Source organism: Ochotona curzoniae, unplaced genomic scaffold (genome assembly GCF_017591425.1).
Source record: "Ochotona curzoniae isolate NIBS_2020 unplaced genomic scaffold, NIBS_Ocur_1.0 contig_883, whole genome shotgun sequence".
In the NCBI taxonomy this organism is placed as follows: Eukaryota; Metazoa; Chordata; class Mammalia; order Lagomorpha; family Ochotonidae; genus Ochotona; species Ochotona curzoniae.
The window spans coordinates 22,762,836-22,779,180 of record NW_024466599.1 but is presented as its reverse complement, the minus strand read 5'-3'; the positions used below and the strand labels follow the sequence as shown (position 1 = coordinate 22,779,180).

The window sequence follows — 16,345 nt, the reverse complement described above, 5'->3', positions numbered from 1 at the left end:
GACACAGGAAATCTTTCAGATTTCAATATCTGAAACACTTAATTTAGACTATCATTTACCCTAAAGATTATCCCTGGTCTTTCAGAATAACTTATAATAATAATAATGCCATGAAGAGCAATATCTAGTTTTTATCATGCATAATTTGTACAATTCACTTCAGTAACTCAGTATAACAAATTCTAAATCTATAAGAAAGTTAAACAAAAGCAGGCATTGTCTGGCACCACACTAATGATGGCATTGCTATAAAAGAGCAGTAAGTTCTGGTAATATACTCTTCATAATCAAGTCTCCTCTTAGGAAAAGAAATGCATAAATAAATGAATCTTTACAGAAAAAAAAAGGCTCTAACACTAAAAAGTAATTCACAGTAGAACTAATCCTACTTCCGCAGCAGCATGATAAAATTACTCAAGTTTATGCTATTGCAAAAAGCACCGAGTTACTGAAAAGCTCTGAAATCAGTGTTCTCTGGATGACAATCATACAATCACAGAGTGGGGCAGACAGAGCCCCGAGATAAAGGAAGGGCAGCAGACCCAGATCACCAAGTGGAAAATTAGTCTTTTCTTTTTTTCTTTTAAAGAAATCAACCACGATATCTTCATTTTGATCTGTTCTTACCATTAACTTTCCCTAAGCCTGGAGCTTTGTTTTTCAGCAGTGTCACTTGAATCTGAGGAATGTTGGTGATGTTTGAGTTCAAAACAAATTTGAAGTCCACATGTCCAACCATACAAGCCTTAGGTAGAACCAGTTCAAATACATGTTCATCCCAGCTGTTGCTGTCAAATAAAAGAGGAAATGCCAATTAAAGCAAAATTTTTCTTCAGCCATAAAATCTACTTTTTGATTTGTAGAGTTCAGCAAAACTTCATGTTTCTGGCGGGATCCAAAGAAGATAAGCAGTTCTCACCAGGGAGGTTAATCACAGAGCAATGCGTGATCTTACCCTAGAACTGCCTTGAGATTTACACAGACCTATGCAAGAAACCCTTGTGGCCCAAGCTGAATCATCTCACACCAAAATTATCAGATTCCTGGGTTCCACACCACATTGAAAGACATGGTACAAGTCTACTTCATTTTTTAAAACAAATCCATCTTGCATTAACACATACAAATACACACAAATCCTCAAGTTTTAAATTCTTAAATGTTAGAAAATTACACTCTCCAAATCATACTCCATTATATCCAGACGTCTACTAGATAATTCAAACTCATCCTGAAAAATAAAGACATAGACATACACACACACACACACACACACACACACACACACCCTTCTTTATTACCCCTTCCTGCATCTCAGAGAACAGAAGTTCTATCTTTCAATGAGTCAAGCCAAAATCTTACAGGCATCCCATACACTTTTCTAATACCAGATGTTTAATACATCAGCAAATTCTACTTCACCTCCAAATTACTGCCACAATCCACCAATCCACCTAGGCTTGTCACTACCCACACCACTGTGACCATGGTCCAAACTACCATTAGCATCTCCCCCTGATTATTACCGCACCAGCAATGCAACTAGAATCCTCATTGCCCTTTCCCCTGCAATCATCTTTATTCTACACTTAGTAATAATGGTACAACTTTTAAAACACAGATCCACACTCCTATATTCAAAACCCTCCAACATCTTCCTATTTCATACAATATACAAGGTTTCCTAATTACAACATATAAAGAGCTAGGGCTCTGCTTTCCAGCTGGCTGGTCTGATCTGACTCCCTGTCACTATGTCCCCTGCCATCACTACACAATAACAGCAGTCTTCATTGTGTGCTTTGTAGAACTCACAAAACAGACTCTTCAGTGTCCTTGTGAATTTGTATCTCCACAGAGATAACATGTTTTCATATACATTTTTTTCTTTTACTCACTCCCTCAACTCTTAAACACACACAGATACCCAACAACTTCTCGTTCAACATACTCTGTTTTTAACAATTCCCACAGCTTTTATGACCACACACCACATTTCACACAAGGATTTCATACAAAAGTGCATGAAAAAATGGAACAGGTCAAGTTTATTTTGGTACTGAAAAATTTGAAATCTATGCATATACAGGGTCTTCACCAAAATAAACATTTTAATTGAATCTGAGAGAAAATAAATGAAGCTGCCACATACTGGCTCACTACTGATTTGCCTACAAAGGCAAAAGAACCAGGGTCAAAGACAATTAAATCCAAGCTTCGCAAGCAGATAGTCACCACTCGAGTCATCCTCGTGTCTCAGTGCATAATGTCAAGAAGCTCGAGTATGGGGCAGAGCTAGGTATTGAACAAGGCACCCAACAAAGAAGGTGGCATCTTCTGCTTAAAGATTTACTTATTAGAAAGCAGAATAACAAAAAGAAAGGGAGAGAAATTTCATCTGCTGGCTCACTCCTCAAACAACCTCCTGTATTGATTATAAAAGGCCTGGAATTCCATCTCGGTCTCTCAAGTTGGTGGCACTGACTCAAATGGCTGAGCTTCCCTGCACGTTACAGGGAGCCGGGTAAGAAGTAGCCAAAACTCAAACCACTGCTCACATATGGGATTCAGGCATCCTTTGCAGAGCCTGACTCCACCTGTATCGTTAATACCCATCCCAGCAGGTAGCTTAACTTCTAGACAAACACCCAACTAAAATCTATTTTTTAATTCTATTTTCCACAAAGTTTTTGAAATTGCTTTGGAATGTAAATTTCATGAAAGTCCTACTTCAAGTGTCTACAACAGTACTTGCTTGTATAAAACAAGTGTTGGAGTATTTCTTAAGTAGATTCACAAACTGGGGCCAGTGCAATAGTTTCATGCGGTTAATTCTTTGCCTGGAGCAATGACATCACATATGGGTGCCAGTTTCTGTCCCAGTTGCTCCACTTTCCTTCCAGTTTCCTACTGGTGGTCTGGAAAACCAATGGGAAACGGCTCAAAGCCGTGGGACCCTGCACACGTGTGGGAGATCACGAAGAAGCCCAAGGCTACTAACTTCAGATCAGCTCAGCTCTGGTTGTTGCAGCCATGTGGGGAGTGGGCCAATAAATGGAAGATCTTCCTCTCTGCGTCTCTCCTCTCTATAAATCTGTCTTTTTAATAAAAACAGATTGATCTTCAAATGTATTCACAAATAAAGGACCAAGTTATTACAATGGCTAATTTATACAAGTATTATTTTATCCAACTACTAAGAATAAGAATACAGTAACTTCCAAAATCAAGATGACAGAAAGAATGGTGTCAATAATAAAAAAATATATATATTAAAGAGAATTATTAATAACATGCCCAGAACCCCCACACTGTCTCTGACAAACAAGTATAACATGGACCTAAAGCATCTTGGGTAAAGGTTTTTACCTGTCCGTCTGCAGTTTCCAAGTTCTAGTGTGCTGAGCAGCATCTCCATGGTGCTGCTGGTGGAGGTGCTGAGGGTGCCTCCTTTGCTGCTGTTCTTGCTGAACTTCCACCCAGCATGGAGGGACAGTAGCTGAAAACCGTGGGGTTAAGGTCTCGAAGCGGGTGAGCTCCACTAGAGACGTCAAGGTTTCAACTGTGAGTGGCTGGTCCACCAACAAATCAACTCCTTGCCATTGGTCAGTAAAATAATTAAAGGATAGAAAAAAAAATTGGTAGTTTAATTCCTGTTTCGTTAGCCTATTCCATTATAACACTAACAAAAAACTTTAAAGTAAATAAAGTGGGCTCAGAGATTTATATCCAAGTATTTATACCCAATTAAAATAACTAGCACTCACTAAATGGTATAGCACAGAAGACAAATCCATGCAAACTATTTTAAAGCACAGCAAAACTATTTACAATTGGAAAACCCCAAAAACAACTTCTTGGAAGAGACCTTCCTGAGGTTCACTTAGTCCTAAGTCAACAATGCCAACAGAAGCATTAGTACCAAATGCAAGACCTTTTCCATCAGATGCACTACACCTTGATACTTATCAAACAATAAGCTAAACACCAGCAAAACATATACCCTTTTACAATCAATACAGAAATCTTAATACTTTTAAACAAACATATTAAATGCTATTTGCCTTCATCTGTGGTAACTAAAAGTATTTTTGATATCTATCAGCAACATTAGGGTAATAACCTGCTTTGGACAGTTAAATTTTCTTTTACAAATATGCAAATTCACATCTGTGAGATGTCTGATATTAGTCAAAACTGAGAAGCTGTTCTTATTCAAATGAACAAGAAAGTGAATTTTCAAAAGACTTACGCATGAGTTTTGGTAAGTCCAGAAAATTTTCACAAATGACAATTTCTACAAAATCACTATAATGTTTTCTTCAAACAACATCTTTACCTGGAAGTTGAGACCCTTTTAAATCTGAATAAGAATTAAGTATTATTTATAAACATTTATACAACATAAGTGTCTTTGAACTTTATAGAGAAATTCCCCCATTCTTCCAAAAATACACAAAATATTAGTATAGCCAGTACCTTAGTTTTTACACCAGGCTATATAGTTAACCAAGACAATCAGCTAGATGAATGACAGCAGGTCAGCACAGCTCAGCTTGGAGAGCACTGGTGAGACTGTGCGCTCCTGCAATCTAGTGGGCAGGAGACACCTGCTCCCCACACCCAAGAGCACTGCCACGCCATGCGCTTCAGACTGTGACATATTCCACTACCAAACCTTAAAGATCACTAAAAGCTTTCTCCTGGCGCCAGGAAGAATGGTCAAATGTCCAAATATAAATGTTCATGAAAACTAATTTTGTAAATCATTTCCACGTGGAATACATCCAAGTTCAAATGCTTTTCATTACTTATTAAACTTCTTCTAAAATTCTAGGTTCAAGACGGGAAATGGGGTGAGTGCTAAGAGTCAAGCATAACAGAACTATGGACACACAAAGGAAAGAACAAGGATAAAAAAAAAAATCTTAGAGTGACATGTTAAGGGCAAGCAAGGGAATTACAAAGTACCCTGTAGTTAGAGACTGATTCACAGAGGTTCACAAAGCTAAGATTTTTTAATCTAAACCAGGGACTAATATGCCATCATTTCTTCATATGGTGGGTTGGGGAACCTTTTGGAGAGCAATATGGAACATAGATGTAGAAACCAACCAAAAATAATCACCCACAAACTGAACTGATTAAGAGGCTGACAATGTGGTGTGTACACAAACTCCATGAGAACATACTTTTTCAGATTTTAATTCCTCTGTCACATGAAAACCTTATCCAGTCTACTGATTTTTTCCTTTCTTAAATTAATAAATCTTTCTATTTTAGTACTTCCTAACTAGAAGAAAAGTTCCTTAATGGCGGAATAATGTTTCTACCTCTTATACAGCACCATTAATATTAACCTACCATAACTAACAAATCAGTTCTTATTTTACCGTGTTTCGTGTTTGCAACATCTCCCAAATGCTAAAAGACAAATACACAGTATCAACTCTGTTGAAAGAGTAACAACAATGAAACCAGCCTCTCAACAAAGCAACCAAAAGTTGAATATAACTGAAGTAATGCTTAAGATTATGTAAAACTCAGAACACTGAAAATCATCAAAATTTGCACTTGTAAAAATATGTAAAATTAATGTCATACCGGAAATGCCAGGACTTGAAGGATTTGACAAAGGTTTAGAACCTTCTGAAGATGGCTCTACTCCTTTAGAAAGAGATCCATCCACTAGAATATCAGCTTCATCAATATCGTCACAGGTTCCTCCAATTTGGAGAAAATGAAGCTCGCCACCTAAGGGTCAAAATTTCATCAACATAGATATATGAAGTATGGATAAATATTCAAATATTTAAATGTAGTACTAATTAGTTAAGGACTCTAATTGTTTCACCATTACTTAATAGGCAGATAAAGAAGGCCTACCAAAATAAATAAAATTACCTCCAAGAATTTGGAAGTTATATTGCCAAAGTCCTATAAACTGTCAACCAACTATAAGAAAATTACAAACACATATGTAAGAAAATAAGTATTTACTATATCAACTACGTGAAGGACACTGTCTTAGGTGTTTGATTCATTCATCTAGTTTTCACCCAAACCCCTGAGGTATAGAACAAATACAGTAGCAATATGTAACTCCACAGCCCAACCTCTTAATGCCAGCAGTACAAAACTGATCAAATATTTTGGGTATTTTGAAGTGCCTACACTGAAATGAAAACTAATTTCCAGCTTTTAAATCTGTTACAGGAAAAAAAAAAAACAAAATATTTTCAAGATTTATTTATTTTATTGGAAAGGCAGATTTTACAGAGACAAGTACTGACAGAAATATCTTCTAACTGCTAGTTCACTTCCCAGTGGCCGCAAAGACCAGAGCTGAGCTGATCCAAAGCCAGGAGCTACTTCCAAGTCCGCTGGGGGTGAAGCATCCCAAGCCTTTGAACTATTCTCCATTGTCTTCCCAGGCCACTATCAGGTAGCAAGATGGGAAGTGAAGCAGCCTCCAACATAAACCAGCACATTTATTGGATGCCAGTACTTGTAGGTGGAACCATTGTGCCCACCCCAAAAAGAGCAAACAACAACAACAAAAAGAAAGCAACAAAGAATAGCATATTCTAGCAAAATGTATTTGAAGATTCACTGACAAAAAACAAGTAAATGATTAAATCCTTTTTCTAAAACACAACTGGAAAGCAGGACAGACATACCAGTCAGTGCAGGTGGGGGAGCCCTTAAAACCAGCCTTCAGGTCGCTCCATGCTGAGCTTTGTTTGGAAAGCTTCCACTTTAAAAACGGTAATTTTTTTTCTTAATAAGAAACAACAAGTTCTTCTAACTGAGGTCTCAATGCCTCTGAAACAAGCAACCCAGTACAAATAACAAGAAATTAACACGGAATTGCTAGAAGAGAGATACCGAGGGCTTGGCAAATTTCATATAACTCAAAGACCAGAGACTATGCACATCCACAACACACACCCAGGAGGAGCAATGCCGCCCAAGCAGCCCTATCACGATGCCAGGCAGTCTGACACAGAAGAAGCTGAGGACACCTGGAAAAGAAGCCCAGGAAACACTCAAACAACCAACGCCTTCCCAACTCAAGGTATTTGGACACAACAGCTTACCAGTGCTTAACTGAAATTAAACTATGTTGACACATCAGCAACAAAAAAGAAAGGCCACTTGACAATAAAAACCAAGGGGCAGGGGAGAAGCACCCAAGTTGCACACTGCAACGGAAACAAAAAATGGCCCAGGCAAGTTATCAACTAAAGCAACAACCTCCAGCAGGGGAGAATTCAGCACCCCGTCTCTAGGCCATTCTAAATATCCACTAAAAAATGAAATATTACAGGTCATACGAAGAAATAGTGACTATACTCAAGAGGTCAGGGAAACTGTTGCATGATTTCACCAGATCAAAACTCCAAAGAAGCTATGTTTAATTTTTTTCTACAAGAAAAAGATATAAAAGATTATAGTAAGCCATGTTCCAAATGACTGAAAAAAGGTTACTTTAAAAAGAACATAACAGGGCCCAGCGGCGCGGTGGCCTAGTGCCTAAAGTCCTCACCTTGAACCGCGCTGGAATCCCATATGGGCACCAGTTCTAGTCCCGGCAGCTCCACTTCCCATCCAGCTCCCTGCTTGTGGCCTGGGAAAGCAGTTGAGGATGGCCCAAAGCCTTGGGACCATGCACCCGTATGGGAGACCTGGAAGAGGTTCCTGGTTCCCGGCTTCGGATCGATGCAGCACCAGCCATTGTGCTCACTTGGGAAGTGAGTCATCAGACGGAAGATCTTCCTTTCTGTCTCTCCTCTCTGTATATCTGACTTTGTAATGAAAATAAATCTTTACCAAAAATAAATAAATAAATAAATAAATAGAACATAACAAGAAAAAAAAAAGAGCGTAACAGGAAGTCCAGGTAAGTCTAAGCAGCGGCATGGTTGCTATGGTATAGGGTAACCAGGCTGGACCAGGCTTTCTGATGGGGATCCTAGCTCCCCATCCATATCTGGTAGGAGTGGGGAGGGTTCTGGGCTTGTGGGCAGCCAGAGTGGCTACTGGCATTGGGCTTTGCCCGCTGGCCACCTGGTAGCTATCTCTGGGATCTTGGGAATATGGAATTACTGCATAGGGACATCCATGGATATGGCCACTGTATGCGTAGTTGAGGAATAAATCCTGTGGGACACCCAACGACATGGCCACTGTACTTGCAGGTAAGTGAGAGGACTTACACCTGGAGGTTTGGAGGGATGAGACTTGAAGATCTTTATGGGCCAAACTGATGCACCAGCCCACATGGAAGCCCTGAGCTGGACTTGTTACCATGGAACATGGCTGACCACCACATGCCAGCGGACACACACAAGCTATGACTGACGGTCTGTATGGCAGAGCTAGATCCCAGTACCTGACAATGAGTGTCAGAACAGGGAATAGGTCACATTAGGCTGGACTATGACACCAACCACCATGCAAGAGAACCAGGTCCGGCATTGAATTCTGTGGGGGATATGTGGGCACAACCCTATGGATCTACAAGTCCCACTGGTTAGCTTGAGAATTGGGATGGTGATGGGCTGAGCTACATGTGACCATGGAATTCACCAGTACTAGGACTGGGAACAAGCGGGGCAGGTCCAGGCTGCAGCACCCGCCAAAGCAACATAAACAGGATATGGGGCAGGCTAGGTCACACTAGCTCATACATACAGGCCGGGACAGAGGGGGCAGGCCATGCCATGTAAGGACTAAGCACCCACTGGCAAGCGTGAGATATGGGTCTGGGTGTTGGGCAGACTGGGCAGGGTAGCTCCATCTGTTGGCAAGTGTGTGAGTGTTTTACAAGGGGCCAACCAGGCTAAACCGAGCAAACCATAGCCCACTGGCAAGTGCAGAAACCAGGATGGAGTGCAGGTTATGCCAGGCTAGGCTGCCACATCTACTGGTCTGTCACATGAACCTGGGATAAGAGCAGAGTGAACAAGGCCAGATTGAAGCACCCACCAGTCAGAGTTGGAAACTGCAGCATCTGAAGGCAAAGACCAAGACAGGGAAGGGACTAAGCCAAGCTGGGTCAGAGCAACCACTGACACACACAAGATCTATAGCCGGGATCAGGCCTGGTTGGGTAGCTAAGGAGATGTCCTGGCTGGGTTGTGGTCCCACTGGTGAACACAGGGGCCAGAGTAGGGGCTGTGGTCTGCTCTTTACATGGCTGTAGTCACTCTCAGCATGGCTGTGGAATGGTCTGGGACAAGTAAGACTGGGTTAGATCGCAGCACCCACTGTAGCTCATGAGAACCAGGATGGGTGTAGGATGGGCTGGGATAGGTCTCTATTCCTGCTGATCCATGTATGAGCTGTGTCTAGGTATAGACAAGGCTTGGCTGGGTTGTAGCACCAACAGTAAAAAAAAAAAAAAAAGGTTGGTGAGGAAAAGTCACTATTCCTGATGGGGCAGGAGGTGGACTAAGTAAGGTTAGCCAATGGACCCACCGGCGTGCTGAGATCTGGCATTGGGAGAGGTTCTGATGGAGAAGCGTGGGGAACTGCTCTGTCAGAGCACAGTCCTGTAGGTGAGCCCGAAAATCGAGAAAGGGAGCAGCCCAGACCAGACTGGGGAAAGGTACCCAGGTACCCATAGGCATACCTTTGGCTCAGGCCGGGGGCAAGCCAGACTAGACCAGTTCATATCACCTGCTGGCAAATATGAGAGCTAGAACAGTGTGTGAGTCATGCCACGTTGGGCAGAAATACCAGCCAGTTCACATTAGGGCTGGGACTAGGGGCTGGCTGAGCTGGCTAGGCTGTAGTTCACACAAGCGTGAGATGGAAATGAGGGAGACCAGGGCTGGGTCAGGCTACAACACCCACTGCCAATTGCTGAGGTGAGGCAGGTCATGCTAGCCAGGGCCGCAGCACCCAACCAGCACACATGAGACTCTGAGGAGAGTGCGTGAAGCTGGTAGGGGGCTGCAGGGAGATCCTCTGCTGGGCCACCATTCCCATTGGTGAGCATGAGAGCTGGGATCGGGGCAGATCAGGCTGAACAGAGCTACAACATCTGTTGGCCTACATGTAAGCTGGACTGGGGACAAGCCGCTGGGAGGACCATACCTCCTGATACATGCATAAAGCAAAGAGGATGAGGGTTGGCTGGGCTTTGCCGTACATCAGCTGGCAGATGATGGCACGGGGGAAAATTCTATCGAGCTAAACTGCAGTACCACCTGAAGAGTGCAAGATCCGGGAGTGGACCCAGAAGGGAAATAGTGGGCACCTACCTCCCTGTTGGGTTTCCACTCAGACTAGTGAGCAAGAGAACCAGGACTGGGACAGGCATGGCTAGCACAGAGTTACACCTGCCAGCAGATGTTGGATAATGTGGCTGGTTGGGATGAACTAGGCTTCAATAGCCACTGACATGTATAAGAGCTGAATGGGACATGGGACAGAAAGAACCAGTCTGCTGTACATACTGGCAAGCACAGGAACCAGGACAAGGGGTGAGCCTGATGGGGGTTACTGCAGTTTGCTCCTACTAGACTTTAGCTCCCACTGGTTTGCGTGAGGCCGAATGTGCGGCGGGCAGGATTGAGCTGCACTGCAACACACATAGAAGACAGAGCTGGAGACATGTGACCCAGCAGCTGCAACTAACGATGTGCACAAAGGGCAATGAACTGTGCCAGACCCTGTATCGGCAAGCACACACAAGAATCAGGTCAGGGATCACCTCTGATAAAGTTCTTTGGGAATTCCCCCAAACAAACCATTGGACTCAGAACTCCAACTACAGAGGAAATTGCAGGTTCCATGATCTGACCATGAAATGCATGTGTCAGAGCTGGGCCCCTCAGTGGCTCAGATGGAGCAGTGGACAGCATATCCAGATGCACATGAAGGATTTAGCAGTACACTGGAACTGCAGAAGACACCTGGTACCATAGCAGAGGATGGAGGACAGAACAAATGGATCAACTACCCCAGCCAAGTGTTGGCAGTTAATACCTGGACAAACGGAGACTCTTAGGTAGATTATGTCAGTCAGTGGAGTCTGGAGAGATTTCATCATGCTTGAAGTACATGATCAGCAGCAACACAGAACTGTTGAACTATCAAAACTACTTGAACAGGACCTTCAGAGCATGCCACACATCAAGGACCATGAGATGGGATTGTTGGGAGGCTGGGTGTGGATTCCCCCCTCATTCCTCCCCTCCCCACAAATACAGGAAGGAAAAAAGAGAATGTCAAAAGGATGGCTTCACCTGCTTTCCTGTAGTCTTTGACCCTTTGCACCCTAACCAAATGTGTAAAAATTATCAAAAATAAAATTTATACAACTAAAAAATTTAAAAAAATAATAAAAGGAAGCCAGGCACAGTAGTCTAGCGGCAAAACACTCACCCTGCACAAACCAAGATCCCAAATGGCACTGGTTCAAATCCAAGCTGCTCTACCTCCCATCCAGCACCATACCTGTGGCCTGGGAAAGCAGCTGAGGACGGCCCAAAAGCTTGGGACCCTGCACCCAAGTGGAAAACCTGGTTCCTAGCTTCAAATAGGCTCAGATCCAACCATTATGGCCACTTGGGGAGTGAATCACTGGAAGGAAGATCTTCTGTTCTCTATCTCCTTCTCCCTGTAATTCTTCCTTCTCAATAAAAACAAATAAACCTTAAAAGGAGGCGGGGAGTCCTATAGGGCAGAAAGCTAATTCTCTGCCCTGTGATGCCAACATCCATTTTAAGTGCTAGTACGAGTCCCAGCTGCTCCATTTCTGATCCAGCTCTCTGGAAAGCAGCGAAGGCTGGTCCAAGTACTTAGGATCCTGTGGGAGACCCAGAGGAGGCTCCTAGCTCCCAGTTTCAGATCAGCTCAGCTCTGGCCAATGCAGCTCTTTGAGAGCTGTGGATGGAAGACCTTCTCTATCTAGCTCTTCTTTTCTCTCCTTAAAATCTGACTTTCAAATAAAAATAAATCCTAAAAATAAAAAAGAGGAAATTTTGAAGGTCCTAAGTAAAATAAATGAAAATGAAAACTTCACTGTCTCTAGCAAATTTGAGACAGTAGCTGAAGGGATCAATGATGTAAAGACAGATCAAGAGGAATTAACCCATTTGAAAACAAACAAAAGGAAAAACATTAATGAAGAGAACTCCAGGCCTGAGAGGCAGCTGAATTGTAAGAACACAAACCTGGGGTCAGTTTAATGGCATGCATTAGGTCATGATCCCATTGAGCAGTGCTTGGGGTCCCAGATGATCCACACCCAATATGGCTCCCTGCTGGTACGTCTGGGAAGGCAGCTGATGATGGCTCAAATATCTGAGGCCCTAGTACCTGTGTGGGGGAGCCAGGAGGAATGCCAGGGTTTAGGCCTGGTCTAGCTGCAGCCACTGCACCCATCTGGGGAGTGACCCAGTAAACAGAGGAGCTCTGTGTGACTAGCCTTCCCCACTTGTGTAAATCTCTATCCTTAACATACATAAATAAATCCAACAAAAAAGAGAACATACAAACAACTAGAATGCCATAAGGAGGAGAGAGAAAAAAAAATCTGAAGAAACAGTGAGTGACTGGTGTTGTGGTGTAGCCAGTACAACCCAACCTGCAATGCCAGCTTACCCACTCCACTTCCTATCTAGGCCTGCTAAAGACTTGGACAAAGCAGTGAAGGTGGCAAAGAGCATCACTCCTGGCACTAGCCTGGCTCGCCCAACTGCTGCAGCCTTCCGGAGGGTGAACCAGCGGGTAGAATATTCTGTGTCTCTCCAATCTTTCAAAATAAATTAAATAAATAAATCATTGGAGGAAAAAAAAAAAGGAATGAGCCAAATTTCTCAAATATGATGGAAACGCTTAAGAATCCACTCACATGAATGTCAAACAAGACAGAGATACACAATATTGAGAGTCAAAGTCAGAAAACATCATGAAAAGACCAAGGTAAAAATGACATCACAGACAGAGAAACAGCAACACCAACTGATGACCTACCAGAAACCACAGGGGACAGAAGACGCTGGGATGACATTCAAAGTGCAAATAAACTGCCAACATCTAATTCCATACACAGCATTCTTTTTCAAAAATGAAGTGCAGACATTTCCAGATAAGGAAGACTGAGAGGATGTTATGTTAGCACATTTGTCTTACAATCAGTACAAAAGAAAAAAAAAAGATAAGTAAATATTATTTTTTTCTCATTTCTTTCACAACTATTTCAAAAAATCAAAGTTGTATACATGAAATAATTACAACATTTCTGTTTGGTTTCTAACAAATCTAAAGGCAGTACCCAAGGGCAGGGTCTAGGTCAGGGATGGGTGCTTGCCTAGCCACGAAGACATTCACATCCCGAAACGGAGTGAGCAGGTTTGACCAATCCCCAATGCTAGTTCCTTGTTAATGGAGGACAACAGGCAGAGTTGGCTTAGGGGTCAGGGCCCTGCTTCAGCAAGCATCTAGGGAGTGAACCCAGCTGAGGGGAATTCTCTCCACGTCTCTTTGCGGGTATCCATCTCACAAAGAAATTTTTAAAAAGCAAAAATGAAAGTAAGTCAGTATTCATTCTAAAGCAGATATTAAAAATATATATTTATTTTACTTGAAAGAATCACCTAGAGAGGTTTCCCCCTCTAGGTGAGGGAGGGAGGAAGGGAGAGAGAAAGAGAGGAAAAAGAATCTTCCACCCATTGGTTCACTCCCCAAATGGTTGAAACAGCCAGATCTGGGCAGTTCCAAAGCCAGAGCTTCTTATGCATCTCTCCCAAGGGTGTGGGGGCGCAAGACTTGAAAGCATCCTGCACTGTTTTCCAAGGCCATTAGCAGGGAGCTGGATCAGAAGTACAGCAGTCAGAACTAGAACTGCCATCTAGATGAAGTTGACAGTGCAGGCAGAGGATTAGCAAACTACACCACTGTGCCAGCTCCCTGAAGTAGATTCTGATAAATTAAACCACTAAAAACCAGTAAGCATGGAACCGAGGGATTGATAACTTGAGGCCAAATAGCAAAGCGAAAAGTTTTAGAGCCCAGGAGGGAACATCCAGCCTGTAAGCAGTGTAAGACCAGTAATTCAGAGTTTGGTGGGTTAACTTTTAAGAGGATAATCTCCTATGGCCACAAATAACATTATTACAACTACCCAAACAGCCCTTAGCAGAATAAAGATTCCCCACTACATACTGAAAGGGGTGAGGAACAGCCAGCTGGTGCCATCCCTCGGGCCTCAGCCCTGGCACAGCTTCAGGTCCAGTGGCTCCCATGCCTGGAGCTGCTGGTTTGCACCAAGGCAAGCAGCTGGAGACCTTGTCCTCCCCAAAAGGTGGTGCTGTGTATTTTGGTTGCTTTGGCAGTGACCGGAGGACTAGAGCAAACACTTTGGCCTTTTCAGACTGAAGCGGTCTGTGCAAGGCTCTACGGGAAGACTGAAGAGATTAGAATCCTTTGCAGAAGAGACAGTGGAGCAAGGAAATTTATCAGGTCCCTGGCCGCAGAGAGAATGAAACATAAACCTCAGAGGTCATACGTAATAACAAACACAGTCTTTGTAAAAATAGCCTGGAAAAGTCACAAATGGACAGCTGCAGCCAACAGCAAGAGACATTCTCCCTGACTGGAAGAATTAGATTTCCAAAGAACCACAGGACAACAGTCAGAAAGACCCATTCGCAACAACAAACGACAAAGCACTCCAAGAAGCAGCAAAGGGCCCACCCACGGGGAAAAGGAACACACTGCCCCTCCACCACGAATGCAACTAAAGAGAACTGACAGGAACTACAGCACAGTGGCTTAGTGGATGAATTACAACTCTTCAAAATTAAACTCTTGTGCATCAAATGACACTATAAAGATGGTGAAATGACAACCCACAGATGGAGAAAATATTTACAAGCCATAAATCTAATAAGGGCCTAATGTCTGAATTTAAAGAAAAAGTCTACAACTCAGTAAATAGCCAAATTCAAAAACAGACAAAGATCATAAACATATCTCTCTAGAAAAGAAATACAAATGACCAGTAAGCACATAAAAACGTGTTCAACATTGCTCAGCATCAGGGAAATAAAAATCAAAACCAAAAGCAGCTACAAACAAGTTCAAATTACCATTTAACACCTACTACAATAGCTACGACTCAACACGCACCCTCAGAAAATAGGCTTGGCTGGAAGTAGAAATAATAAGGATCCTCCCCCTCCAAAAAAATTGCTTGTGAAAATGTAAAATTGTGCAGCCTTCACAGAAAACCATGTGGTGATCCCTGAAAAAGTTGTATACAACATTATCATGCCACAATAATGGGTGTACATCTTTAAAACAAAATGGTAAATAAGACAAGCACTCGCCACGTGGTTAAGACACACCTTGAGGGGAGCTGGATGAGCAGTGAAGCAGTCAGGATTAGAACTGGCCGCCCACATGGGATGTGGTAAGTTCCCAGCTTTGCACTGGCCCAGCCTTACGTATGGCAAGCATTTTTGAAAAATGAACCAATGGATAGAAGATTTTGTCTCCCCTTCAAATAAAATAATAATTAAGAAATATTTTTTAAAAAGAATGAAAACCAAGGGCTCAAATACTTGCACATCAAATGTAAGAGACTTGGAGATAATTTTGGTACAAAAAAATTTAATCAATGCAGTTCTTCATAATATTCATCTTTAAATTTTTTAAATACCCCTCATGGGCACCGATTTCAAAAATATATATTATATTTAACTAAAAGGCACAATGACAGGGAAAGCAAAAGAGAGAGGGGCTCAAATAAGTGGACCATCAACCAGTTTTCCCAGGCACAATGGCAGGGAACTGGGCGGGAAGCAGAGCATGTCACTCAACCATGTGCACTGATGTGGAATGCTGGCATCACAAACAGTAATTTAACCCACTGTACCACCATCACTAGACTATAAATTTCAAAAATGGTTTGCACCAACACAAAATTATCTTTTCATTATTTCATTATTTTCCATGAACTTTGTGAAGTATCTGTAGGAAATTTACAGAAAATGGTGTAACAACTCAAGTGTCCATTTTTAGATTAAGCAAAGCATACTGTTACAAGTGGCACATTATCTGGCACAGTAGGTTAAGCCACCACTTGGAATGCTTCCTCTGCTTACAATCCAGCTTCCCACCAATGTACCCTTGCAGGCAGCACTTGGGTCGTGCCTCTCATGTGGGGAGATCAGGACTAACTTGCAGACCCCTGGCTTTGGCCTGGCCAGCCCTGGCGTGCTGAGGACTTCTGGGGAGTGAGTCAACAGACAGAACACTCTCTCAACCCAGCCTTTCAAGCAATTTACTTTCGTTCTTTTCTTCTGATTCCAAGAAGCAAATGAGA

At 42.6% G+C, this 16,345-nt stretch overlaps 1 protein-coding gene across 9 annotated transcripts in view; it reads right to left on the bottom strand.

The window, feature by feature from the left end:
• BIRC6 (baculoviral IAP repeat containing 6) overlaps positions 1–16,345 on the bottom strand; it is a 184,054-nt gene that overhangs the window by 122,209 nt on the left and 45,500 nt on the right. For all 9 annotated transcript variants that reach the window (XR_005885163.1, XM_040993044.1, XM_040993043.1 and 6 more), the window contains exons 11-13: positions 5,605–5,754; positions 3,370–3,595; positions 628–788 (exon numbers count right to left, since the gene is read on the bottom strand). Coding sequence is in view for 8 of the 9 variants with exons in the window: in XM_040993044.1 (XP_040848978.1) it covers positions 628–788; positions 3,370–3,595; positions 5,605–5,754 (537 nt within the window). In the remaining variant the exon portion in view is untranslated. The remainder of the gene's footprint in view (positions 1–627; positions 789–3,369; positions 3,596–5,604; positions 5,755–16,345) is intronic.